This window comes from Chrysochloris asiatica, unplaced genomic scaffold (assembly GCF_000296735.1).
Source record: "Chrysochloris asiatica unplaced genomic scaffold, ChrAsi1.0 scaffold00379, whole genome shotgun sequence".
NCBI lineage: Eukaryota > Metazoa > Chordata > Mammalia > Afrosoricida > Chrysochloridae > Chrysochloris > Chrysochloris asiatica.
Genome location: NW_006408897.1, coordinates 529,474 through 557,262, shown reverse-complemented (window position 1 = coordinate 557,262; position 27,789 = coordinate 529,474). Strand labels below are relative to the sequence as shown.

The following is a 27,789-nucleotide window of genomic DNA, read 5'->3' as shown; positions in this document are numbered from 1 at the left end:
TTGGAAGGCACTCAAAATGCGACTAGGAAGAGCTGCCTCCTCAAAGTAGAGTTCACCATGGTGACATGAACAGAGTAAGGCCTCTGTATCTTCATTTGCTGATGAGGCACTATATTCAAAACCAGGAAAAATAGCTGTAAACATCCATTAACAATTGTAACATGGAATGTACGAAGCATGACTCTAGAAAAATTGGAAATCGTCAGAAATGAAATGGAATGCATAAACATTGATATCCTAGGCATTGGTGAGCTGAAATGGACAGGTACTAGCATTTTGAATCTGACAATCTCATGGTTTACTACACCAGGAATGCTACACTGAAGAGGAATAGCATCGCATACATCATCATAAAGAACATTTCAAGATCTATCTTGAAGTACCACACTGTCTGTGATAGGATAATATCCATATGCCTACAAGTAAGGATAGTTAATACTGCTGTTATTCAAATTTACGCACCAACCACTAACGCCAGCAAAGAAAAATTGAAGAACACAACTAATTTCTTTAGTCTGAAACTTATCAAACATGCAATCAAGATGTACTGATAATTACTGGAGATTGGAATGCAAACGTTGGAAACAAAGAGGATGGATAAGTCATTGGAAAATATGGCCTAAGGATCACATGATAGAATTCTGCAAGACCAATGACTTCACTGCAAATACCTTTTTAAAACAACATAAAAGACAACTATACACATGGACTTCACCAGAAGGAATACACAGAAAACAAACTGACTACATCTGTAAAAAGACAAAGTAGAAAAGCTCCATATCATTAGCCAAAGCAGGGCTAGGGGCAGACTGTGAAACAGATCATCAATTGCTCATATGCAAGTTCAGGCTGAAAATAAAGAACATTAAAACAAATCCAGGGCTGGCAACGTCTTGTGTATGGGGTTCCCAGCTGGTCTCCTCCCTCCCTGCCTTCCTCGGATGGTGGCTGTTTATGCTGGACATGTGGCCAGAGACGGGTAAGGATCACGTGGAACCTCGGCAACCTAAGACAGAGCCATTGCCATGCTGCAATGAGTTTCGATGACGGGTAAGAATGAGGAATTCGCACTGACCGTCTAAGACAGGCAGCGTCCCTTAAACAAACAATAAATAAGGGGGAATCTGATGCAGACCCAGTCAGGAGGTCAAGACCCTGTGGGCCCAAGCGTTGTTGACCGTCCAAACCATAGGCTCTGAGGATCAGACTTTAGCCACCTAGCAGACATAGCAAACTGTCCCTCATATGATTATTCAGTAATGCTTGTTAGTAATCTCATACATGAGCCCTGGATATCCACAGACAAATGTAAAACCCTTCCCTAAAAGCCGAGACTGTAAATTCCAAAAAGGCAAGTCCCTCCCCGCCCCCCCCCCAAAAAAAAAAAAGCTAAAGAGGATAGAGAGAAACACTGTTAACTGATGATATATGGAGGGGATAATAATCAATGTAATGAAACAAGCTATATGAATGGTTGAATGTGAAGCTGATGATGTGCCCTGTAAACTTTCACTCAATCCAAAATAAAAACATTTAATAATAAAAAAAAAAAAATCCATAAGAGTCCAAATGTAAACTTGAACATATTCCACCTGAATTTAGAAAACATTTGAAGAAAAGATTTGATGCATTAGACATTAAAGAATTAAAGAAAGACCAAAGACCAGAAGAGTTGTGGAATGACATCAAGAACAACATACAAAAAGAAAGCATTAGGCAAATCTGCTGCACAAGACCTCTTTAGAGTGTTGAAGAGCAACGATGTCAGTTTGAGGACTAAGGTGCACCTGACCAAAGCCATGGTATTTTCAATAGCCTCATATGCATATGAAAATTGTATAATGAATAAAGACCATAGAAGAATTGATGCATTTGAGTTATGGTATTGTGGGAGAATATTAAAAGTATCATTAAGTACCAAAGGAAGAAACCAATCTGTGTTGGAAGTAGTACAGCCAGAATGCTCCTTAGAAGCCAGAATGGCCAAACTTTGTGTCTCATATTTCCAATATAATATCAGAAGGGCTCAGTTGCTGGAGAAAGATGATGATCATGTTTGGTAAATGAAGGGTCAGAGAAAAAGAGGAAGACCAACAACAAGATGAATTTGCACAGTGGCATCAGCAATGGGGTCAAGTGTGGCAACGACTGTGAGGTTGGTGCAGGATCGGGCAGTATTTTGTTCCCTTGTGCACTGGGTCTCTATGAGTTGTTACTGACTCTATGATACCTAACAACACCACCACAACAGATATGAAGAAAGTGAAAAGAAAATCCATAAATAATATGAACTCAGTGCAGAAAATTATGTGGCAAAGAAACCAACAGCATCACAATAAACCATATGGAAAAATGACAGCAATCAATTCATACCTATCGAAAGTTACACTGAGTGTAAATGGATTAAATGCACCAGTCAAGATTCAAAGAGAGCAGAATGGATAAGAAAACCAAATCCTTTAATATGCTGTCTACAAGATACACACCAAAAATACAGAGACAGCCTAAAGGCCCATCAAGAGAAGAATTGTTAAACAAATGTTTGTACATGTATACAATGGAATACTATGCAAATGCTGAATAATAATAATGGATCTGCAAAATACCTCACAACATGGGTAAGCCTAGAGGATATTATGTTGAGTGAAATTAGTCAATCACAAAAGGACAAATATTGTTAGAGACCAATGTTGTAAAAAGAAATGGTTTTTATGCTAAAAGAAGCATTCTATGATGGTTTTAGGGGGTAGGGGGAGGGGAATATTATTCACAGGTTAGAGGACAGATGCATGTTAACATGGGTGACCGGGAAGGGAATATACAAGAGGGAGGGTGGCAGAGGAAAGATGAAGGTAGCAGGAGACAAGCGAGAAATGCAGTAGTTAACATGAATAATGGTAAATATTGTTACATGGAGGGAATTTCAATCATTGTAACCAAGCAAAGCATATGATTTGCTTAATGTAAAATTGATGATCTGCTCTGCAAACCTTCACTTAATTCGCAATAATACGTTAAACAAAACAAATACAAGGATATAACTGCTAAAATAAACTGAAACCATAATTATAGATTATGATATCCTATAGAGAGACAGCAGTTAAACTACTTCTGGCTTTATCCTTGCATAATAAAAGAAAAGACACTAACTAACATCATTCTGGGTAAAAAGAAAACATCTTTATACAAAGCAGATCAGTTGCTCTCTGGGACCAAAGTTGGGAATTGACTTCAAATAGACATGAAGGAACTTTGTGGGATGATGAAAATGTTCTATTGTTTTACTAAGATTTTGTTTTACACATATGAGGGGAATTAAAAATTTTTTAGAAAAATTCCTTATCTTTTAATTCCATTTTCCTCAAACTTTCTGAAGACCCTTCATATATGTATGTACATATTTGTCAAAGCTCATCAAACTTAAAATAGATGCATTTTATTGTTTGTAAATTATGGAAGAAGTCTTTTTGTGGCTCTTTAAGATACGGACTGGACTGCTAACCAAAAGGTCAGCAGTTCAAACTCACCAGTCATTCTTCAGAAACCCTATAAAAAGTCACTATCAGTTGGAATCAACTCGATGGCACTTATCAACAACAAATTATACGTCAATATAAACAGCGTTTTTTTAAGAAAGCTCACTAGATGGCAGAAATTTAGAGTGTTTTTCCAGCCTCTACGTCATTTACATGTACAACACATTCCCATCAATTACAATCTTTCATTTCAATAGAGTATGGCACCATACTGTACATATATCATTGAAAATATACTTTTTGCTAGATATTAGAATCCTAAGGCCAAAGTCGGTGACTGACTGAAAATTACAAAAGCAAAAAGGAACTTACCTCACAGATTTGGCGTGCAGCATCTGTGGTGAGGCGAGAAGTCTCTGTTTGCTGAGCTGCTATTTTACATGTTGCCTCCTGCAGGACTTCAGTTACTTCGCGTTGTGATTTAACAACCTGCTTTAATGACTCTGCATGAACCTATAAGTAAAAGGGGGTGAAAAGAAGACTTAAGTTTCAGCTCCCCTGCCCCAACTCTCCTGTTAATTTATAAACTTGTTTCACAGACCAAATGTCAAACACTTGACTACTATCTGGATTTCATAGTGTGAGTCTTAACTCTACTGTTAACTAGTTGATGTGACCATGGATAAATAACAACTGTGTACCTCAGTTTCCACTCCCCTAAATTGGGAATAATTATCTTTGCCTACAAATTTCAAGATACAAGAAATCAATGACATAAAGTTATCCCATACAGTATAAAGCACTAAAATATTGTTACTTACATTTATTCTGATTCATTCTTATAAAATTAAAGAACACAAAAGTAATTTAGAGACAGAAATTTAAGTTTACTTAATGCAAAATACGTTACCTGGGCTGCTTTGTTTCGGGTTTCTTCTAATTGTCTCTGGCTCTCCAAAGCTTCTTGCTCAGCCTTCAGTTTCAAAAGGGCCAAGTCTCTTTCATGTCGTTGCTGCTGTGCCTTCAAAATAAAGCAATGACAAATATTAACTGTAAGAATTTTATCACAGTAACTAAAATAAACCAGTGTTATTTTCCTAATATAAATCATCTGATGTAACAGATTGGGGCATTATCATTTATAAAAAGTATTTAATAACCTCCTTTGTCTTAAAGAGTGTATTAACAGAAAAAACTTTCAAGGCATACAAGACTAAGAACTGTACCCAAAATTGGTTTGAAAGCAAAAAGTTAGAGGTCCTCTATGGAAGATGTCGTATATAAAAATGAAGATTATACTTCACAACTCACAATACCTTTATTAAACAAAACCTCAAAATTTGAAACTATTGTTTCTCCACATATCCACCATCTAGGTCTAAAATATTCTGAAGGTAGTGATTTCACCTTCATGTAACATCAAAATGACAATTTGGCATCATCAAGGGACTCAAATTATGTACCTTTAAAATCTTGTTTTGGTAACAAAAAGAAATGTGAAGCAGTAATATCAGGCTGTAAGCTATATGAGGCATTGTTTCCCAATGAAATTCTTGTAGGACAGGGCTTGCTAACCTCAAAGAAAGAGCAGGTGCGTTACTGTGATGGAAAAACATTCCTATGAAAACTTGGAGAGGAAATGTCAGAGTTTTCTGAAATCTTCCCTTCTCTGATAAAACACTAAGTTTTGTCTCAGTAAGACATTATAAAAAAGGAAAACTTAAGAATAAGTCAAACAAGACTTAAGAGCAACTTTCCTGTTTTTTTTCTCACCTATGTAGTTTTCAGTTATAAAAATTCTTCCTAATAAGCCCCCATGATCGTCCTGTATCCTTGAAGACAATCTATCAAGATTATCCCATCACAACCCAAAAAACAGTCAAGCATATCTTCTGAGCTGACCTCTGTTTTGAATTTAACTGGCCCATGAGATTCCTTTGGATGCCAGTTTTTATCAGGCCTTTTATTTTTTGAAGGTACTATAACAAGACTAAGGCAAGTGTATTCATGAAAAAACTTATCTGCAATAATCTACTGATCACAGAAGCATTTTAAAACACATTTCTTTCGTATGTATAAAAATAGGAACCCTAGAAATGATACTTTTTGACTCAGATTTAAATATTTTTGTCTCTTCTGGACTAGTGGTAAGTACTTTGTATTCACTAGTGGTGGTAAGGCTGGACATAAAGTCATACAATGGCTTGCTCAAATAGAAAAGAGAAAACCCACAAAAAGCTAAAAAGAAAGAAAACTCCACAAATACCTTTATGATTTGAGCCAGAGACACACTCTCCTGCTGAGCAAGCGAAATGCCTCGAACTCTTTCTACATCTGACAGTTGGCGCATGGACTCCTCAATAGCATTCAAATAACTGAGTTCTGCTGCCAAACGATGCTGGAGGCCAACAGGGGAAAAGCGCTTAGAACCTGGAGAGCATATAATAATTGTCAAATGAAAAAATTCTATCACAGATTTCTAAAATTTGTTTCTCACTTTAACAGCCAAGAACCAAATATGCTTTTCGATGGAGGAAAGCAAGCTGCTTCTTTTATATTAATGATGTCGCTAAGCACCATCAAGTCAGTTTTATACATGTTTTTATACATATAAGTGCATATACCCATAAACATTTAGGATTACACAAATAGAATGTATTTTTCAGGTGTGCTTCAACTAATATTTAATGCTGGAAATAAGGGGGAGGGGAGGAATCGCCACTCAAATCTCTTTATTTTTCCAAGACTTAATTTCCTGCATAGTTTTTGTTTTAATACTTCACAAAGTAATTACATCCATAAGAAATAACATTTTCCCATGGCTCGACTTTAAGAAACGGAATTTTGGGGAAGAAAAATATTGCTATCTTCTTTTAAAATTTGAAACTGCGTGGAGCTACTTGCCCAGTGCTGAAGCCATCTCTGCAGTTGTTCTGCTGGCAGTCAGATTAACATCCGTGAAGGCTGCAGGAGGTTTAAATGCTGTTGTAGTTGGAGGTATTACTACCGAGGACTTAGTCTTTTCCAATGAAGTTCCCGGAAGGTCAAACTGTAACAATTTCTGAGAACTTGGAGATAGAGGAGATGTCGGAGTTTTCTGAGATCTTCCCTTCTCTGAAGAGACACTAGAAATTTTGTTTCATTAAGACATTAGAAAACGGAAAACTACTCTCAAAAACAAGCCAAACAATTACTAAGAACAACATGCATAACTGTTTTTACATTAACCTTAAAAAGCTGTGATTCAATCTAGAACCTGCTGAGTAACTATGAATACTTCTCTAGGCACAAACCCTGACCAATGAAGGAGAAAGGCAGTAACTTGATTGGTGGTGGTAGTTATGTGCCGTGGAGTCAGTTCCAACCTATAGTGACCCTGTACAGGGTTTCCAAGGCTGTAAATCTTTACGGGAGCAGAAAGCCTCATCTTTCTCCCATGGAACAGATGGTAGTTTCGAACTGCTGACCTTAAGTGGTTATGTACCTAATGTCACTGTAGTATATGGCAAGACCTTCCTAAATAGTTGGACCTTATAGAACAATAAAATTATAGCATATGCAAAAGCCAAGGTCAAACTGTCTTGCTTTCAAAGTATCTTAAAATATATCTCTGAAGGAGAAAAAAATGTCAAGATTTGTACTATAAATGTTAACCAGTAGCTGGCTGCTATCAAGTGAAATCCAACATGTGTGTCAGAACAGAACTGTGCTTCACAGGGTTTTTAATGGCTGAATTTTTCAGAGTTGATCATCAGGCCTTTCTTTCAAGGCACCTCTCAATGAACAAGGTTCCTACTTTATGGTTAGCAAAGGACCATGTGAGGCATTTACACCATCCAGGGGACTCTGTTAAAAACTTAGAAACGACAAAAACTAGTTTTTGTTAATCTGCTTAGCCCAAAAGATTTGTAGCAAAAAAATTATTTTCATATTTTTTTAAGTACCACTGAGTTGGTTCCAACTCACAGCGACTCTGTATAGGGTTTCCGGGGAGCAGCTGGCAAGCTTGAACAGCCGATCTTGTGGTTTAAACCTATCGTGCAGTCCAGCACATTATATTTATACACATATACATATATATGCCTGTTTAATTCTATCTACCTTTTAGTGCTATAGTTCTTTCCTGAATTTTCTAATAAATAACTTCTCAGAGAAATTTCTAACAACTCTTAAAAGAGTTTAATTCTACTCAAGGCATATGTCTAGCCCATCAAAGCAGAAACTATATAGTTAACATACTAAAACAAGTTTGCTTTTAGCATTTAATAAAATGATGAAATAGTTTCAAAGGCAAGAATTTCCTTCATACCCAGCATGAAAATGTTTTAATAAAAATAATGTCTTGTTATTGTTGTTAAGTGCTGTCGAGTCAATTCCGACTCATATAGCGAGACCCTGATTATAGTTTCCAAGGAGCAGCTGATGAATTTGAACTGCCAACCTTGTGGTTCAAACCAACCGTGTGGTCGAGTTCTTATCCAACAGCACCACTCCAGGACTTCAATGTCTTAAGAGGCACTGTTGTTGTTGCTGTTTTTTTAAGTACCATGAAGTCTGTTCTGACTCATACCAATCCTGTATAGGGTTTCCAAGGAGCAGCTGGTGAGCTTGAACTGCAGACCCTGGGGTTGAAACCAACCTTACAGACAAATGCATTAACCCATTAACCCACATATAACAGTAATATTAATTTCCTATTGCTGGCTTAGGAAAATACTATCTAAATAGTCTGATAATTTCAATCATGGAACAAGAAAATAATTATCATTACTTATGTCTCCTAATAGATTTTCATTAAAGAATTCCAACATAATATTAAACAAAACAAAGTACTCTGTGTCTTACTCTAATTTTATAGTTTTACAAGATAAATTTATAATTGAAGAGAAGATTCACCTAAACTAGCATTTCCAAAATCATGTTTCTAAGAATGACAATAAACCTGCCATAAAAAAATAAAAATGGGAAAAAGCTTCTACTTTAAAAAAAATAAATGGGAGGAAGTCTATCAAAGCCTCAAAACATTTTATCCCCTGTGAGTCAATATGGTTCAGGGTCAAAGAAGCCTAGATGGTAATATGAAGCATTCATCAAACCTATTTGGCTACGAATTCTTTCTCAAAAACATTTAACTTTGTAGACTTTACAAATTAAATCATCAGGGTTTCTTTTAAGGAAAAGAAAAGATTTCTAAATTCCAAAATATCTGACAAACCAAAATTAAGTTTCAAATATAACAACTATAATACTAATGATGTAACAATATGTGCAACATTGAAAGATTAAAAATGGTAGATGTGACACTGTACTCAAAAAAGCACAAGGTTAGTTTTAAAAATAAAACATGTATTTATATATATTTCTTCACAAAGATAGATTTCCAGAAAGGCAAAACATGCAGCAGATATAATATCACATGGATAACTGAGCAGGAACCCTACATGAAATAATAACTGAAGGTTACTTGTAAGTATCAGGAGAAGTACATGATATCAAATATAAAAAAGGAACTAGACACACACACAACAGAATGTGCAAATTCCATAATCAATTTAAGAGCTAAGGCTCTACTTCCAATCAGTTTGGGAAGATTTCAAGAATTACTGAGATTTCAAAAATCTGTTGGAAGTGTTTATAAGGAGAGAAAACTTCAGAGGAAGAAGTAAAAACTGAGACTAACAGAAGATTAACTGAAGAGGTAAGACTCTATGGCAGACTAGGCAAAAAGGCTGTATAGATCAATTTCAGCAAAAACAGGGAAAACTGGGTGAAACCGACTCAGAGGACAGTCCTGGAATTCTGAGCTTCAGATAAGAGGATGTGACTTCTCATTTGGGGCAGTAATCTGACCTGCCTCAACCTTTAGAAACAGTAATGAGTGGACTGAGAAAAAGAGAGCATCATGCTACAGAAACCTGCCTGCAACTTACAAGGGTGTCATTTTTTTCTTTTTCTCTTCCTATTCATTTCCTGTCTGATGACTTGAAGTGAGACCTATATACGAGTAGACACCCCCAGGGAAGGACCTGCATGGATCCCCCCGAGGCTGGGCACAGAATCCAAGGGGGAGGAGACAACACAAAGAGCTGGTGTGAGCAGTCTCTACCAAATGGGCTCTGGCCAGCCTTGGGCTAGTTCATACTATGATAAATAACTGAATGGACTTGATGGAAAGAAATAAATGGGGAAAGAAAAGGAAAAAAGCTGGTGATAGATCAGAGAGGCACACGGGAAACATCATGAAATTTCTCAAGCTGTTAATTCAAAAGTCCATTTGTTGTTGTTAAGTACTGTGGAGTCAGTTCCGACTCATAGTGACCCTGCACAGGGTTTCCAAGGCTGTAAATCTTTATGGGAGCAGAACGCCTTAAGTGGCATTAAATTACTCTTGGAAGCACCGTGTAGACCTCCGCCAGCAATAAAATAAAATACCAGACAAATCAGGTTCAGTGGACGATCCGGGAACTCTGAGCCACATATAAGATAATATTTATAAGTATCGAAAGTCTAGTGGGATATGTAGCAGAAGCAAGAAAAGTGGCATTGTCTGACTGGAGGCTGCTGACAATGCCTGGCACAGCCATTTTGAGCAGGAACAGCTTAAAACAGCTCTGGCCAGCTGTGGGCTATTTCTCACCATGAGAAACAACTGTACTACTTTGCTACATTGTTTTATGTGTGTTTGTGTGTGTGGTGATTATAGACTTTAGTGTCCAATCTTTGTTTTTTGTGTGGCAATTACAGACATTGGTGTCCAATCATTTTTTTTTTTTTTGTCCCCCTTTTACCTTGATGTGGGCTCATTCTCTCCTATGTTACCCTAGAAGAGCAGCCATATAGCCAGGCTACAATCACACCCTAAAAAATTCCACCATCTGTGCAAAAGCCAATACCAGCTGCTACATTCCAGAGAAGCGTAGACAACCAACACTTGCAAAAACTACTCTGAGTTGAGTAATAATAGAAGTGAAAAGTGAAGTCCATCTCCTGATCACATCTACCAGGAGACAATCAGAAAGCTTAATATATTAACATGCATTCATCTAATTACTGAAAATATTTCTAATTATTGAAAATGCCCAAGAAACAACAGAAGATCTCAGCTCAAGTCCAGAAACAAGCTAGAGTAGCTGAATCAAATGAGCTAGAGGTAAATCTGAATTCCCAAAGGAAGGAGCACAGGCTTTGGAATTCCCTAATAAGGAATACAGGAGAATGATATTGAAGTGCTTCCAAATGCTCCACAGAGGGGTTGAGAAAAATAAATAAGCAGTCAGGAAAGTGCAACAAGAACAATCAAATAAGACAGAAATAGCACTGGAAAAGTCCAAAACCTAAAAAAAAAAAAAAAAGAGGTTCAAACAATTAATAATATATCAGAAATGGACAACACACTGAAAGGACAAAGGAATAGAATGGAAGAGATGGAAACTAGAACCAGCGAGTTAGAAGACAAATCTCTTAATACTGCTAAGGTAGAAGAGCAAGTAGAAAAAAGAATTTTAAAAATCTGAAGAAAGCTTAAGATTCATGTGGGACAACATGAAGAAGAATAATCTGAGAGTTACTGGAATTCCAGAACAAGAGGGATCTCAGAAGACCACAGAGGAGACAGGTGAAGAGCTTCTGGAAGAAAAGTTTCCTAACATCCTGGAAGACGAGAAGATAAGCTTTCAAGAAGCTAAACGAACCCAAGGAAGGGTAGATTCCAAAAGAAAATCATGAAGGTATATCAAAATCAAGCTCCCCAAAATCAAAGACAAGGAGAGAACGCTGAAAGCAGCTAGGGAAAAGAGAAGTATTACTGACAAAGGCAAGCAAATAAGATTAAACTTCAACCATGCAGGCAAGAAGGCAATAGGGAGACATATATAAAACACTGAAAGAAAAAAATGCCACTGGGAATCACCTACTCAGCAAAGCTAGCAATCTAATATGGTGTAATAAAAAACATTCCAGGATAAACAAAAGCTAAGGGATTTTCTCAAACCCAACCCAGGGCTTTAGGATAAATGTAAAGTTAATGTTTTCTCATGTAAACTATTTCAGAGAACCTGGGAGGTCAGTCTAGGATCAAAACAATTACAAGGTGAAAGAAGGGGAAAATAGAGGAACAGAGATCCAGGTGGTGAGGAGGTCAGGTAGAGTTCAAAATAAAACAGACTGTTTTAAATGGAGGAAACAGTTAATAGAACATAGAGTAACCTTCAAGAAAATTAATACTTCACAACATATCAAGAAAATGAAAATCCAAGAACATGGAAACATTAAAAGTATGAAGAAACTGACCAGAAAAAGCACAAAAAACATGAACTCAGCACAGGAAGGCATGCAGAACAAAGAAACCAACAGTACCACAAAACACAAACATAATGACAGCAATTAATTTAGACCTACAGATAATCACACTAAAAGTCAACAGATTAAATTCACCAGTCAAGAGATAGATAATAGCCTTAATGAGCAAACAAACAAAGATCCTTCAATATGCAGTTTGCAAGAGATGCTACCTTACACACAAAGACAAAAACAGATGAAAAGTTAAAGGATGGGAAAAAAATACATCAAGTTAATTGCAATAAAAAATGAGCAGGATTGTCAATACTAATCTCTAGTAAAATAAACTTCAAGGCAAAAGCCAGCATAAGAGATAAAGGAGGCCATTATCTCATGATTAAAGGGTCAACTGAACAAGATGACATAACTATTATAAATATCCATGCTTCCGATGAAAGAGCCCTAAAATATACGAAGCACACCATAACTGAATTGAAAGAAGAAATAGACAAATCTACAATACTAGTGGGAGATTCTAATACATCAATTTTGAAAAAGGAAAGAACCAGAAAGAAACCTGACAAAGACACATAGGAACTAAACAACATAATCAACCAACTTGACCTCATAGATGTATACAGAACATTCAACCCAACAACAGCACAATACACATTCTTTTCCAGTGCACATGAACATTCTCCAGAACAGACCATGTGTTAGGCCACAAAACAAGTCTCCATAAACTTACAAACAATGAAATACTAGAAAGCATCTTCTCAAATCACAATGCTAGAAAATCAACAATAGGAAGACCAAGGAAATGAAGTCAACTACATGGAAACTGAATAACATACTGCTTAAAAGCTACTAGATAGTAGAACAAATAAAAGGTGAATTTACAAAATTCCTAGAAACAAATGAGAATGAAACCGCAACATATCAAAATCTTTGGGACATAGCAAAAGCAGTGCTGAGAGGACAATTTATTGCAATAAATGCACATATCCAAAAAGAATGAAATAAAATTTAACACATTATCACAACATGTCCAACAATTAGAAACAGACCAACAAAGTAAACCTACAGTCACCAGAAGAAAATAAATAATTAAAAATCAGAGGGGAAATAAACAAGATAGAAAACTGAAAAATTATAGAAAGATTTAACAATACAAGAAGCTGGTACATCGAATGGATTAATAAAATTGACAAACCATTGGCAAACATAACAAGAGAAAAGAGGGAGAAGACACCAGTACCATGCATAAGAAACCACATGAATCAAAGGTATCCCTGTGTACACAGGGTTGATAAGAAAGGTCAACTTATATTGGCCACCAAGAATGGGTGTGGGTGTGGGCAAGGGACGTAAGCTATAAAAGGCACAACATGAATGGTTTACAAGTTTTCAAGAGGGAGTTTAGTTTCAGAGTGTGCAGGGGAAGGCAGAATTCCCACTGAATACTTTTCCTCTTGTCTAGATGGGTCTAGTGAAACGAAATGGGGATAGGATTCATTTAATTCAATAGCAATTGGTATCACACCTAACTGCAATTCTCACAACTGTAAGGGTAAAAGATGTATATCAAAAAGGGGGGAGTAGTTAATCTTACATTCCAAGAACAGAGGATCCTAGGATCATCAAAAGAGAAGAGCATGAGCAGAACATGGGACCCTAACCAGATAAGCAGTGACAACAGCGATGGAGGCAGAGATGATGACATGGAGAGATAAAGTAGCTGAGGACTCTAGACTCAAGGAAAGAGAAAGGCTGTGTGATAGAGGTCATGAGGCTGACTTACAGAATGTGCCCTTTGGTTGTTTAAATGATTACACATTGCTGCGTGTTTTTTGTTGTTGTTGTTGTTGTTTTTGGTAGTATACATCAAAAAAAAAGGAGGGGGTTTCTTGATAAAATAAACAATCTACGATAATTTGGGGGAAAGAAGGAAATGATTAACGTGCTAGAATGTAGACATGTGTTGACATGGGTGAGGGGGCAGGTAATATACAGTGGGAGGGAGGGTGACAAAGCTAAGATGGGGGCGGCAGAAGACACAGAGGAATGGAATGTTTAAAGTGAACAGAGGTAAATTCTGTTAACTGTTCGTGCATGGAGGGGATTATAACGATGTACTGAAGGAAAGTATGTTATTTCTTGAATGTGAAACTCATGACCTGCTCTGTAAACCTTCACTCAATTCACAATAAAATAAATTAATAAATAAATAAGTACTCTCCCGTGGTGGTCTGTGTCTATTTTCTTTTAAACTGTTTTTTTGTTTTTGTATTTTCCCCCTTTCCCAGTTCCATTCTCTTTATATTGTTTTATTTGGATTTTTATATGACTTTCGTCTTTAGTTTTCCTCCTGCTATCTTCTGGGAGAACTTCCTCTTCCTGCCTCACTGGACAGGAGACAGCATCTGCAGTCACACAGCCAAGCAACAACTGCACCCTCTAAAACCATTCCAACTGGTATTGGCAAGAGCCAATACCAGCTGCTATACACTAGAACAGTGTCTACAACCAACACCTGTGTTAAAAACCACTCTGAATTGAACTGTACGAACAGTGAACAGAGAACCCCATCTCCTGATCACACCTATCAGGAGACAACTGGAGAGTACTTAATATTAATTAACATGTTGTTGTTGTTGTTAGGTGCCATCAAGTCAGCACCAACTCATATTGACCTTATGCAAAGCAGAACGAACATTGCCTGATCCTGGGCCAACCTCACAACTGTTTGTACGCTTGAGCCCATTGATGCTGCCACTATGCCAATCCATCTCACTGGGGGGGTCTTCCTCTTTTTCTCTGACCCTCCACCTTACCAAACAAGATATCCTTCCCCAGCAACTGGTCCTGACTGATAATATGTCAAAAATATAAGAGACAAAGTTTGGCCATCCTGGACTCCAAGGAGCACTCTGGCTGCACTTCTTCCAACACAAAATTTGTTGGCTCTTTTGGCAGCCCATGGCACTTTCAATACACCAACATAGATTCATCAAATTAATACTAATATAACAATATCACAATGCCTAAGAAGCAGGAGAAAATTTCTGCTCATGAGCAGAAACAAGACAGGTAGTTCAAGCAAACAACTAATAGGAACAGTTAGGAACTGCTTTAAAAGGAAAAGAGGTTCTAGAACTACCTGAAAAGGAATTCAAGAAAATGATACTGACATGCATCCAAATGTTCCACAAAAAGGTCAAGGAATAAAGGAGGAAGTCAGAAAAGTGCAACAAGAACAATCAATCAAAATAGATAAAGCACTGGAGACAATAAAAAACTGGAAACAGAGGTCCAGATGATCAATACTGAAATATGAGAAATGGACAATACAATGAAAGGGCAAAGAAGTAGAACTTAAGGGATGGAAGCCAGAATCAGTGAGCTTGAAGATAAATCTCTCAATACTGCTAAGATAGAAGAACAAGCAAGAAAAAAGAAAAATATCTGATGAAAGCCTAAGATTAAAGTGGGACAATATGAAGAGGAATAACCTGAGGCTGATTGGATTTCCAGAACAGGACGAGACAAAGAAAACGACAGAGGAGACAGTAAAGAACTGGTGGAAGAAAATTTCCCTAACATCTTAGAAGACAAGAATATAAACATTCAATAAGCCAAGCAAAACCCAGACAGCATAGACTCCAAAAGAAAATCACTTTCCATTCAGATTAATTAAGCTCTGATTTCTCAACAGAAACCATGAAACCAAGAAGACAAAGGAGAAACGTGCAAAACCCTGAAAAAAAAAAACTGCCAACCAAGAATCATATACCCAACAACGATGTCAATCAAATATGACAGTTAAATTACAACATTTCAGGAAAAACAGAAATTAAGGAACTTTGTAAAAACCAAGCTAGCACTTCAAAATATATTAAACTTGAGTTATTCAGTCTGAAAACCAACAAGAGCAGACAACAACCAGAGACTGACAAATAGACAATACCACCTAGAACTCAGTCCAGATATGGAACAGTCCAGAGCAGAACAAAACTACAAGACTGAAAGTAGGGGAATTTGGGATGTCGGTCTATGATCAGGACAAGTACAAAGTAAATGAAGGGAAAAGTATAGTTACAGATCCAGGTGGTGAGGAGGTCATGTACATTTCAGGATAAAACATACTGTTTTAAAACGAGGAAGAAATTAATCAAATATAAGGTAACTTGAAAGAAATTTAATACACCTCCACATCAAATCTAGAATACAAAAATCCAAGATGTTAAAAACATTAAAACTATGAAGAAATTACCCCCCAAAAGCACACATACAAATGAATTCAGCACAAGAAAGCATGCAGTACCACACACAAAAAATACAAACAGCAATTAATTCATACCCATGGACCAAGAGGCAGTTATTCTAACAGAAAATGGGAACACTGAATGGTTTAAAATTAGGGAAGGTGTGTGACATGGTTGTATTCTTTCACCAAACTTATTCAACCTGTATGCTGAGCAAATAATCCAAGAAGCTGGATTATATGAAGAAAAATGTGGCATCAGGGTTAGAGGAAGACTCCTTAACAACCTGCAATATGCAGATGACATCACCTTGCTTGCTGAAAGTGAAGAGGCTTTAAAATACTTACTGAGGAAGATCAAAGACCACAGCCATCAGTATGGATTACATCTCAATGTACAGAAAACAAAAATCCTCACCACTGGACCAATAAACAATATTCTTCTTATCAACAGAGAAAATACGGAAGTTGTCAAGGACTTCATTTTTCTTGGATCAACTATCAACACTAAAGGAAGTTGCAGTCAAGAAATCAAACAACATATTGCATTAGGCAAATCTGCTGCACAAGACCTTTTTAAAGTGTTGAAGAGCAAAGATGTCAGCTTGAGGACTAAGGTGTGCCTGACCCAAGCCATGGTATTTTCAGTAATCTCATATGCATGCAAAAGCTGGACAGTGAGTTACGGTGTTGGAGGAGAATACTGAAAGTGCCATGGACTGCCAAAAGAACCAACAGATCTGAGTGGCTACTAATTTGCTACCCCTGCTAGAGAGTAAGATCCCCTAAGAACTTGATTGAACCTCAGCATAGTGATCCTGCTTGGTCACCTTAGAGCAGGTGGTGGGCTGGCAACGTCTTGCGTATGGGGTCCCCAGCGATCTCCTCCCTCCCTGCCTTCCTCGGATGGCGGCTGTTTATGCTGGACGTGTGGCCAGAGACGGGTAAGGATCACGTGGAACCTCGGCAACCTAAGACAGAGCCATTGCCATGCTGCAATGAGTTTCGATGACGGGTAAGAATGAGGAATTCGCACTGACCGCCTAAGACAGGCAGCGTCCCTTAAACAAACTATAAATAAGGGGGAATCTGATGCAGACCGTGCAGACCCGGTCAGGAGGTCAAGACCCTGTGGGCCCAAGTGTTGTTGACCGTCCAAACCATAGGCTCTGAGGATCAGACTTTAGCTACCTAGTAGACATAGCAAACTGTCCCTCATCTGATTATTCAGTAATGCTTGTTAGTAATCTCATACACGAGCCCTGGATATCCACAGACAAATGTAAAAACCTTCCCTAAAAGCCGAGACTGTAAATTCCAAAAAGGCAAGTTCACCCCCAAGCCCCCCCGCCAAAAAAAAGCTAAAGAGGATAGAGAGAAACACTGTTAACTGATGATGCATGGAGGGGATAATAATCAATGTAATGAAACAAGCTATATGAATGGTTGAAAGTGAAGCTGATGATGTGCCCTGTAAACTTTCAATCAATCCAAAATAAAAACATTTAATTAAAAAAAAAACCCTCTATTTGTAGATGACATACATAAACAATCCCAAAGACTCAGCAAAAAAAAAAAAAAAAACAATAATTGGAACTCAACGGAAGATTCAACAAAGTGGCGGGGTACAAGGATCAATATACAAAAATCAGTTGGATTCCTTTATACTAATAAGGATAGCTCTGAAAAGGAAATCAGGAAATCAATATCATTTACAATAAACACACAAAGATTGAAATACTTAAGAATAAATCTAACCAGATAAATAAAAGACCTATACAAAGAAATCCACAAAACACTACTACAAGAAACCAAGAGAGATTTGAAAGACTCGAAGAATATACCACGCTCATGGTTAGGAAGACTTAACATAGTGAAAATGTCAATACTACCCAAAGCAATATACAGATATAATGCAATTCCAATCCAGATTCCAACAACATGGTTTTTAAAAGATGGAAAAAACTATCATGAACTTTAAATGGAAATGAAAGGGACCTCAGATGGAGCAAGGCACTGCTTAAGAAGAATAAAGTTGGAGGCCTCTCACTCACTCCCCAATTTCAAAATTTTACTACATGGCCACAGTGATCAAAACATAGATCAGTGGAACAAAATTGAGAACCCAAAAGTAAACACAATCACATACAGTCAAGCGATCTTTGACAAAGGACTAAAAGAAATATTCTCTTCAACAAATGGTGATGGAAAAACTGTAAATCCATTTGCCAAAGAATGAAACAACACCCATATCTCACACCATATACAAAAACTAACTCAACATGGGTTAAAGACCTAAATGTAAATCCCAGAACTATAAAGATCATCAATGAAAACATAGTTGTAAATTTAGGTGCATACATAGACTATCAAACATTGCAAAAAAATACATAAAAAATAGAAGACAAAATAAATGACTGGAATATATTAAAATCAGAAACACAATTGCATCAAAAGAATTTACTAAAAGAGTAAAAAGGGAGCCCACAGACAGGAAAAAAATTTTTGCAATAACATATCAGACAATGGACCAATTTATAAAATGTACAAGAAACTGCAACACCTCTACAAGAAAAATGTTGTTGTTATTGTTAAGCGCCATCGGAGTCAGTTCTGACCCATAGCAACCCTGAACAGAGTTTCCAAAGCTGTAAATCTTTATGGGGGCAGAAAGAAAAATAGCCTAATTTAAAAATGGGCATAGGACATGAACAAACATTTATCAAGGAAGACATTCAGGCAGCCAACAAACATATAAAGAAATGTTCGTGATCATTAGCCATTAGAAAGATGCAAATCAAAACAACAATGAAATATCATCTCAAACCAGAATTAACAGCAAAGTTCAGAAAGACATAAAACAACAAATACTGGTGAGGGTGTGGAGATACTGTGGCCCTCCTAGATTACTGGAGGGACTGTAAAATAGTTCAACCACTCTAGAAAACAGTATGAAAACTACCTAGAGTTGGAAATAGAAACACCTTATGATCCAGTAAATCCGTCTATAGTTGGCATATATCCATAAGAAATATAAGCCAGAATATGAGTAAATATATGTATACCAATGTCCATCACAGGACTATTCACAACAGCAAAAAGATGTAGACAGCCTAAGTGTCCATCAATGGAAGAATGAATAAACAAACTTTGGTACATATACACAGTGGAATACTATGAAACCCTGAAGAATAACGATGAAGCTCATAACATGATTAATCTTGAGGATGTTATGTTGAGTGAAATTAGTCAATTACAAAAGGACATTTTGCATGAGACCATTATTGTAAAAGCTTAAGAAAAGATTTCCATACTAATAGAAAAATTATTTGATGGCTACCAGGAGTGGGAGGGAGAAGAGAGTAATTCACAAGAGGGTGAGTAGACACATGCTAGTTCAGGTGATGGGGAAGGCAATAAATGAGGAGGACGAGGGTAATACACAGGAAGTGGGAGAGGGGTAGATGCACAATGAAGATAGGGCAAAACTTAGGGAGGTATGCATGGACTAAATGGGACAGAGATAAATAGTGATGTATAGACAACCTTGGAACAACAGTGATATGAGATACAGGAATTAAGACATAGTCTATATGGGTAAAGAAGGGGAAAAGTGCTTAAAAGCTTGACTATATTGTGAATACTGATTTCTCCTGCCTACTATTGTAAAATGTACAATTAACTTTGATAAAAAGGAATATTGGTAACTATGATTACATAAAGCCCTGGAAGCCCATCTTCAGCCTATTATTGATTGAATTCGATAGAAGAGGAATAAGAATTTGCCCAGGGAAATAGACTTCTTATTAAGCTTTTGTGTAATATGGCGAGTTACATGGACTCCTGAGCCCGACCCAGAATCTTCTAAGGTGGGGCATTCCCACTTGAAAAGACAAGCATATCAACCCAAAATGGCTAGAACAGAAAATATCTTTTGAAACAACGACCGGCAGAAAAAAAGCAGACTGTTTGGATGTTGGAATACCAAGCAAGCTGTTTGTTTTGGAGCCATTTAGGCAAGAAAAATCAGCCCATTAGGGAAAAACCCCTTCTAAGATTGAAACTCTAAGGGATCCTTAGAGTGGCCTAGTATGCTTGCTGGTGACTACCCTGGTTTACTTATGAGTGGAAGTGGAGGATATGCAGCAATGAAGACATTGGCTGAGTTTGGCCATGTTGACACCATTGACCTTTAGATGAGAGAGAGATAAGGAAGGGCTGACTGGTTTGAAGTTTTGGGAGATGTGTGAACTCCGAGTCCATGGACTCGTGAACTCCCAAACTTGCATATCATACTCACTTGACCTAGCCTGGATGGCTAGCTGACCATAATTCGACCAGAGGAAGATAAAGAAGTTTGAGACAGGAAGCAAGGGTAAATTGCTACAGTTTGTTGAACTTGACCTTTGCTAATGGATACAGTTGCTCAAAATTCTAACCGAAATGAAAAGATTGTTTTTATCAAGGATCAAGCTTGTCTCCTCAGTACACTGAGTTGATAGGGATGAGCAACTTAGACACTGACTATTAAACATGAGGGGCTATAAAAGTATGAGGTGCTTACAAACTTTCATAAGCGTGCTTAGTTTCAGAATGAGGGGCATACGGTAGAATCCCCACTGAATAGTTTCCCTTTTTTCCAAATGGATCTGATGAAAATAGATAGATAGGGGATGATGGAGATAGGATTTTATGATTCAAGTTTGAGTAATTGCTATCTGGATTAATGGCAATCACCATAATGTGCAATTACAGAAAATGTGTAATTAAAAGGAAGGAGTAGCTAATCTGCATTTCAGAAACAGAGGACCCCAGGACCATGAAGAAGGAAGAACATGAGTGGAGCATGAGAGTCTAACCGGAAAAGCGGCGACAGCAGAGACAGTGGCAGAAACGATGGCAATAGAGAGAGCATCTGAGGACTTTAGGCCCATGGACTGAGAAAGTCTTCCTGCTGGCAGAAGACTAACTTACAAAATGCACTATTTGGACATTTAATAGAATATATATTTTTCTGTCTTATATGTCTACATCAAATATTTTTGATTTGTTCGTTTGTGAAAAATAAGATGTAAAAGGGAAGCCAAAGGGTGGAAGCAGGGTAAATGTTGTTATGGGGAGGGGAGTGTAATTACTGAGATGAAACAAAACATGTGATTGTTTGAATGCAAAGCTAATGATCTTGAAAAAATAAAACCTTATGACAACAACAACAATAAAAGAAGTGTATTGTACTAGAGGGAAAAAAAAGAAAATCTTTTGTTAACTTATTAAAATAGTGGTCTCATACAATTAATTAAAAACAAAGAAAGAAAGCTGGTTGACAAATAGACATAGTGTATTAAAAAGGAAATTATGTCGAAAAATGATTTGTCTTTTCTAAAAGTTGATTAAAATAAATTCTACAGCCAAAAGAAAAAGAATATTACCTGAAAAAGTAGAACACAGTTGAGAAGCAAAAGTAGATGAGAGAAATGAGACCATTTGTGGTGGCCTACCAAATACAAATAGTTTCTTAGCGTTGCTTCGCTGGAAAAGCACTTGGAGGAGGGTAGAGGCTTGGATAAATGAGTGCACGAAGAAAACAACTGTGGCTATGGCATTCAGGATAGAAAGGCAGTGGTGGTAGAAGCAGAGAATTCCTGAAGAAGAGGTTGTAAAAGCTTAGGTGACAACTGACCATATTCTAAAATAGAAATTAAAAAAAAAAGACAAAAGCCAGTTGCCATTGAATCAACTCAAATTCATGTGTATCAGAACAGAACTGTGTTCAGTGGCTGGTGATTCAGAACTAGACTGCTAGGTCTTTCTTCCCAGGCACTTCTTAGTTGACTTGACCTTCCAGCTTTATAAACAAGCAGCCAATCACCATACTGTTTGAACCACCCAGGAAACTAGAGGTATAAATAACACTACTTGTCTATTCAGAAAGTACAGAATTTTATAGGCCCTTATACTTGCGAAGTTAAGAGTGGGAAGCTAAAATTTACTAAATGTATTCCTTGAATATAAAATATAAAATATAAATTTATTTATATATGAATCACACTATAAACTATATATTATTTTACCTCACAGAATGTCCAGAAAAATCCTCCAACACGCTATCCGTTTCAAGAGTCTGCTCATAATCTTTAATAGAATGTTTGCTACTCGTCCCAGACTTCTTTCCTTGATGGGAACCATGTTCTGAGCCAGACTGTACTTTTTCTTCATCAAGAAGAGAGTTCTGAATATTTCCATTAAGTGAATCCAACCCTGTAATGTAAACGTTTATAAAGCTACTTCCAAATATCAAAAACCACTAAGACACAGTTGATAACTGCTGTTGTTGTTAAGTGCCTATGAGTCAGTTCCGACTCATAGCGACCCTGTATATAAGGTTTCCGAGGAATGGCTGGTGAGTTTGAACCATCGACATTGTGGTTCAAACAGAATGTGCAGTCCAGTGAATTATCCCACAGCATTACACTAGGTTTCAGTAAAATAATAAAAACTAAAGACCAGAATATGTTAAAATTTCCATATATTTAAAATTTATTTTTCATATGTAAAATAAAGCAGTTCACCCTTCTGTCTCCATTTAAGGAAAATGAATGGACCCATAGTATAAGCTCTCGAACTCAAAGCCATTCTAAACCTCAAGATCGGCAGTTCAAACACACCAGCTGCTCCTCGGAATTCCTATACAGGGTTACTATGAGTATAGGAATTGACTCAACAGTGCTTAACACCAACAACAACTTGGCATTAAAACACAAAATGCCGTTAACACAACTGGTAATAAAAGGCGTATATATTAAGCATGAACTGCTACACTATCTCTACATTAAAGTAACCAAAAAGAAGATTTTAATGATAAAATCCAAAGCTGGGAGAAAACTGGTATACTCATGAGCTGCCAATAAAATGACTTGCTCTTTTTGAAAAATTCTATGACATGAACTATGCAGACAGATTCATAAAGCATACATTTTATTGGATTTAGTATAATCTGACTTATAGGACTACATTACATATGTTGTTGTTGTTGTTGTTATGTGCCGTGGAGTCGGTTCCAACTCATAGCGACCCTGCACAGGGTTTCCGAGGCTGTTAATCTTTACGGGAGCAGAATGCCTCATCTTTCTCCCGCGGAACCGCTGGTAGTTTCGAACTGCTGACCTTGCGGTTCACAGCCCGATTCGTAACCACTACGCTACCAGAGCTCCTTACATTACATATAGTTACATTAAAAATATATATAATAGTATCTTGAATATTTCAATAGAACTTTGCAGTTTTAAAGGCTTTCCAAATACATAAATATATATATATATGTTGTTGTTGTTCTTAAGCACTTTATGAAATATCAGATCCCCAATTTATGATGAAGTAACTAGGGATCTATGAGGCTAAACAATTTGCATAAAGATATTTAATCAATAGCAGGTATCACACAACTCTAACTTCAGATTATCTAATACTCTGTTCATTTTAACGGTATGTTTCAACAGCAGCATAAGAAAGTGGTTTATTTGATTTTATAAGATACAGAAACATAACTGCACATATATTTTAATGGTAGCTAATTTTTTTAAAATATAGATATACAGTTAGATGAGAACATGGAAAAGTGAGAAAAAAATTAATTCCAAATATTATGTTTTACTGATGTCATATGTAATACAGTATATAATTTTTCATTTAAAATTTGGTTTAAGAAAGGAAAAATGATAAAACAGTCGTTAGTATATGAAAAAAAAAACTAAAGCTGTCAAACAAAGAAATGAAAATCTCATCAAAGCAATGCCATTTTTTATTATTAAATTAACAAATATTTTTAAAGTAGCAACACCTAGTATCAAACAACAGACAAAGTAAAGGAACTCATGCACTGTTTTTAGGGGAGTGCAAACTTGATACATGCTTTTTGGAGGACAATTTAAGGTATGTACAAAAATAATTTTGTATTCCTTTTGACTCAGAAATTGCACTTCAGTTACAGCAAATCAACATAGGAAGCCACTTAAAGATGTGCACCAGGAATGAGACAACAGAATACTGATTACACTATAATTGAGGAGAGAATAATCTAAAAAATTACTAATCAATCAGAAAGTGTTTTATAATCTAAAATTTATTCATGATTAGGTAGAACAGTAGCCTGGCTACCTCTACTGTTCCTAAAAAAGATGCACTTATTTTTAAATGGTGGTGGCGGCGGTGGTGGTATGCTGTGGAACCAGTTCTGACTCATAGTGACTCTGTATAAGGTTTCTGAGGCAGCAAATCTTTACAGTTACTGAAAGCTTCATCTTTCTCCCACAGAGTGGCTGGTATTTTCGAACTGTGACTTTGTGATTGACAGCTCACTTCAAAACCCACTACGGTACCAGGGCTCCTAAATAAGAACATTTTAATCATTTGAATATAGTTATTTGAAAATACATACACAATTTAAAAATTTGTTATTCACTTCAAATAACTAGAAACTGTAAGAAAAACAATGGTCTATGCATGAAATACCTACGCTCCAATCAAGGAATTCATCTAACAAAAAAAATGTTTTGCTTCTACATTAAAAGACTGCCAAATATAACTTAATGCGCCAGATTGCAAAGCCATTTGAACTGCAAGGTTGGCAGTTCAAACTCACCAGCAGCTCCTCAAAAACCCTACATAGGGTCGCTATGGGTCAGAACCAACTCAATGGCATTTAATAACAACAACATATGTTATAAAGATAAAATATTTTTTTCTTGGGATTCCCACTTCAGCTGCACTGGGTAAGGTGTCATGTGTTATAACTTTCATACAGAGCATACAGACATTTTCAATGTGGAGGATGTTCAATAAAGTTACACTGATTTTAGAACTTGGAAAAACTAAGAAGATGGAAACTGAATTTTTAGGTGCTGTGAGAAGAAATAAAGGAAGATGAAGGCCACAAAACACTACCTATACTTTATCTACTCATGTTTCAGATTGTTACTGTTGTTAGGTACCATCAAGTTGGTACCGACTCATAGCAACACTATGCAAAACAGAAATGAAACGCTGCCCAATCCTGGGCCAACCTTACAATCGTTGCTACATTTGAGCCCATCGCTGCTGCCACTGTGGCAGTCCAACTCGTTGGGGGTCTTCCTCTTTTTCTCCGAACCTCCATTTTACCAAATTTGATTCCTTCTCCAGGGACTGGTCCCTCCTGACTATATGTCTGAAGTAGGAGACACAAAGTCTGGCCATCTTAGCTTCCGGGAGCATTCTAGATGTACTTCCAACACAGATTCATTTGCTCTTTTGGAAGTCCAGGGTATTTTTAATTTTCTCTTCCAACACCATAGCTCAAATACATCAATTCTTCTGTGGTCTTCCTTAATCACTGTCCAACTTTAGAATACATATGAGGTCATTGAAAATATCATGGCTAGGGTCAGGTGCACTTCAGTCCTCAAACTGACATCTTTTCTCTTCAACACTGTAAAGAGGTCTTGTGCGCAGATTTGACTAATGCAACATGCCATTTGATTTCTTGGCTGCTGCTTCCATGAGTGTTGATGGTTAATCTGAGCAAAATGAAGGCTCTGAGTACTTCAATCGTTTCTCCATTTATAGTGATGTTATTTACTGGTCCAGTGGTAAAGACTTTTCTTTACATTGAGATGCAATCCATACTGAAGGCTGCGGTCTTTGATTTTCATCAGTTAAGTATTTTAAGTCTTCTTTATTTTCAGCAAGCAAAGTTGTATTATCTGCATATTGCAGGTTGTTAATGAGTCTTTCTCCAATCCTGATGCCATGTTTTTCTTCATATAATCCAGTTTCTCAGATTATTTGCTCAGCATACAGACTGAAAACATATGGTGAAAGAATACAAACCTGGCGCACACCTTTCCTAATTTTAAAACATTTGGTGTTACCTGTCCTGTTCAAATTGCTATTCACAGACTCTACTAAAGGTTAATATGAAAGTGCTTTTGTTAAATTAGACCAGTTAGTGGCTAGCGTTGCCTCACCAATTGCTGGATTTGCCACCAAACTACTGAGACGGTACATGAAAACTCAGACTCATTAGCTTGCCCCATCTTGAATTATAGCCTTGTACCTAATGTCACCTTCGATTTTAGTGGTACACTCAAACAAACTATAAATGCTAGTTGTGACATCCCTAGGATTAAAGACGAAGCCCCAGGTGGCTTGCTTTAATTTAACCCAACAGCCCTGATCAATTGATGGAGAATGAGCTTTGTATAATTGTTCTGGTGATAAAGGACTGGGAGTGGACCACCCCCCCACCCTCACCCCTACCTCAGATTGGCTACTCCTATGCCCAAGACTCCCAAGATTCCTAGAGGCTTATGAAAAAGAATTGTAATGTTCACAAGGAAAAAATCCTTATCTTTGCTGCTTCCATGAGTGTTGATGGTGGATCCAAGAAGAATGAATTCCATTTATGGATGTTATTTATTGGTCCCGTAGTGAGGATTTTTGTTTTCAGATTGTTGTTGTTAAGTGCCGTCGAGTCGGTTCCGACCCATAGCGACCCTGTACAGGGTTTCCGAGGGTGTAAATCCTTACGGGAGTAGAAAGCCTCATCTTTCTCCCGCGGAGCGGCTGGTAGTTTCGAACCGCTGACCTTAAGGTTCGCAGCCCGATTCGTAACCACTACGCTACCAGATGTTTTCAGATTAGGATTTTTAAAAACCAATGCTGTCATATTGGTTATGCTCAATATCTTCAATATGCCATATTTCATAGTTGTGCCACAATACACTACTGTTTAAGTTGTACAGTATATTGTAGCACAATGTTAAGTTGTATAGTTTATTGCAGCACAAATATAATTTTCTATAGCTGGCCTTTTTTTTTTTTATCTGCAATAGGTTGATGTAGGAGTCAGACATTAAAATCCAAGCTTTGCCTTGTATCTTAACTCATCTGTCAGTTTGTCATGCAGTGGTAACTTGTGTGTGGCTGTGATACTGGAAGCTATGCTATATGAGACAATGTTTTGAGGCTATTCATAATGTTTTCAGTAGTTTACCTTTCAGAAGTGGCCTGCCTCACACCTTCTTCCTACCAACCATGGGTGATGCCCCTGTTGGTATTTAAAATATTCAATATATCGTACTTTAAAGTTATGTAACAATATAATTACACTTTTAAGTTGTATAGTATATTGTAGCACAAATATAGTTTCTATATTTGACCCATTCCATTATTTGCAATATATTGATTTGGGAGTCAAACATTCGAAAACCAGTTAGAAGACACTCAAAATATGAATGGGGATAATGTGGATGGAGCAAAGCTTTCGGTACCTTCATTTGCTGATGGGACATAACTCAAAATGAGAAGAAATAGCTGTAAACATCAATTAAGAATCAGAATGTGAAACGTCCAAAGTATAAACCTAAGAAAATTAGAAGTCATCACAAATGAAATGGAACACATAAAGATTGACATCCTAGGCATTCATGAGCTGAAATGGACTCATTTCGGTCATTTTGAATCAGACAATCATATGGTTTATAATCCGGAAATGAAGAAATCAAAAGGAATGGTGTTGTATTCATTGTCAAAAAAAGCATTTCAAGATCTATCTTGAAATGCAATGAGTCTGTGATAGGATAATATCCTATGCCTAAAAGGAAGAACAGTTTATATCATTATTATTCGAATTTACGTACCAAGTACTAAAGTCAATAATGAAGAAATTGAAGAATTCGATCTCCAGAGTGCTGGTGTGGTGCTGTAGATTAAGAACTAGACTATAAGGTCAGTTTG

General features: G+C 36.9%; 1 protein-coding gene across 1 annotated transcript in view; it reads right to left on the bottom strand.

Moving 5' to 3' along the window:
- CEP350 (centrosomal protein 350kDa) overlaps positions 1-27,789 on the bottom strand; it is a 175,370-nt gene that overhangs the window by 96,091 nt on the left and 51,490 nt on the right. Inside the window, exons 14-18 of the mRNA XM_006876426.1 lie at positions 22,089-22,275; positions 6,381-6,601; positions 5,743-5,906; positions 4,387-4,497; positions 3,849-3,989 (exon numbers count right to left, since the gene is read on the bottom strand). Coding sequence (XP_006876488.1) covers positions 3,849-3,989; positions 4,387-4,497; positions 5,743-5,906; positions 6,381-6,601; positions 22,089-22,275 — 824 coding nt within the window. The remainder of the gene's footprint in view (positions 1-3,848; positions 3,990-4,386; positions 4,498-5,742; positions 5,907-6,380; positions 6,602-22,088; positions 22,276-27,789) is intronic.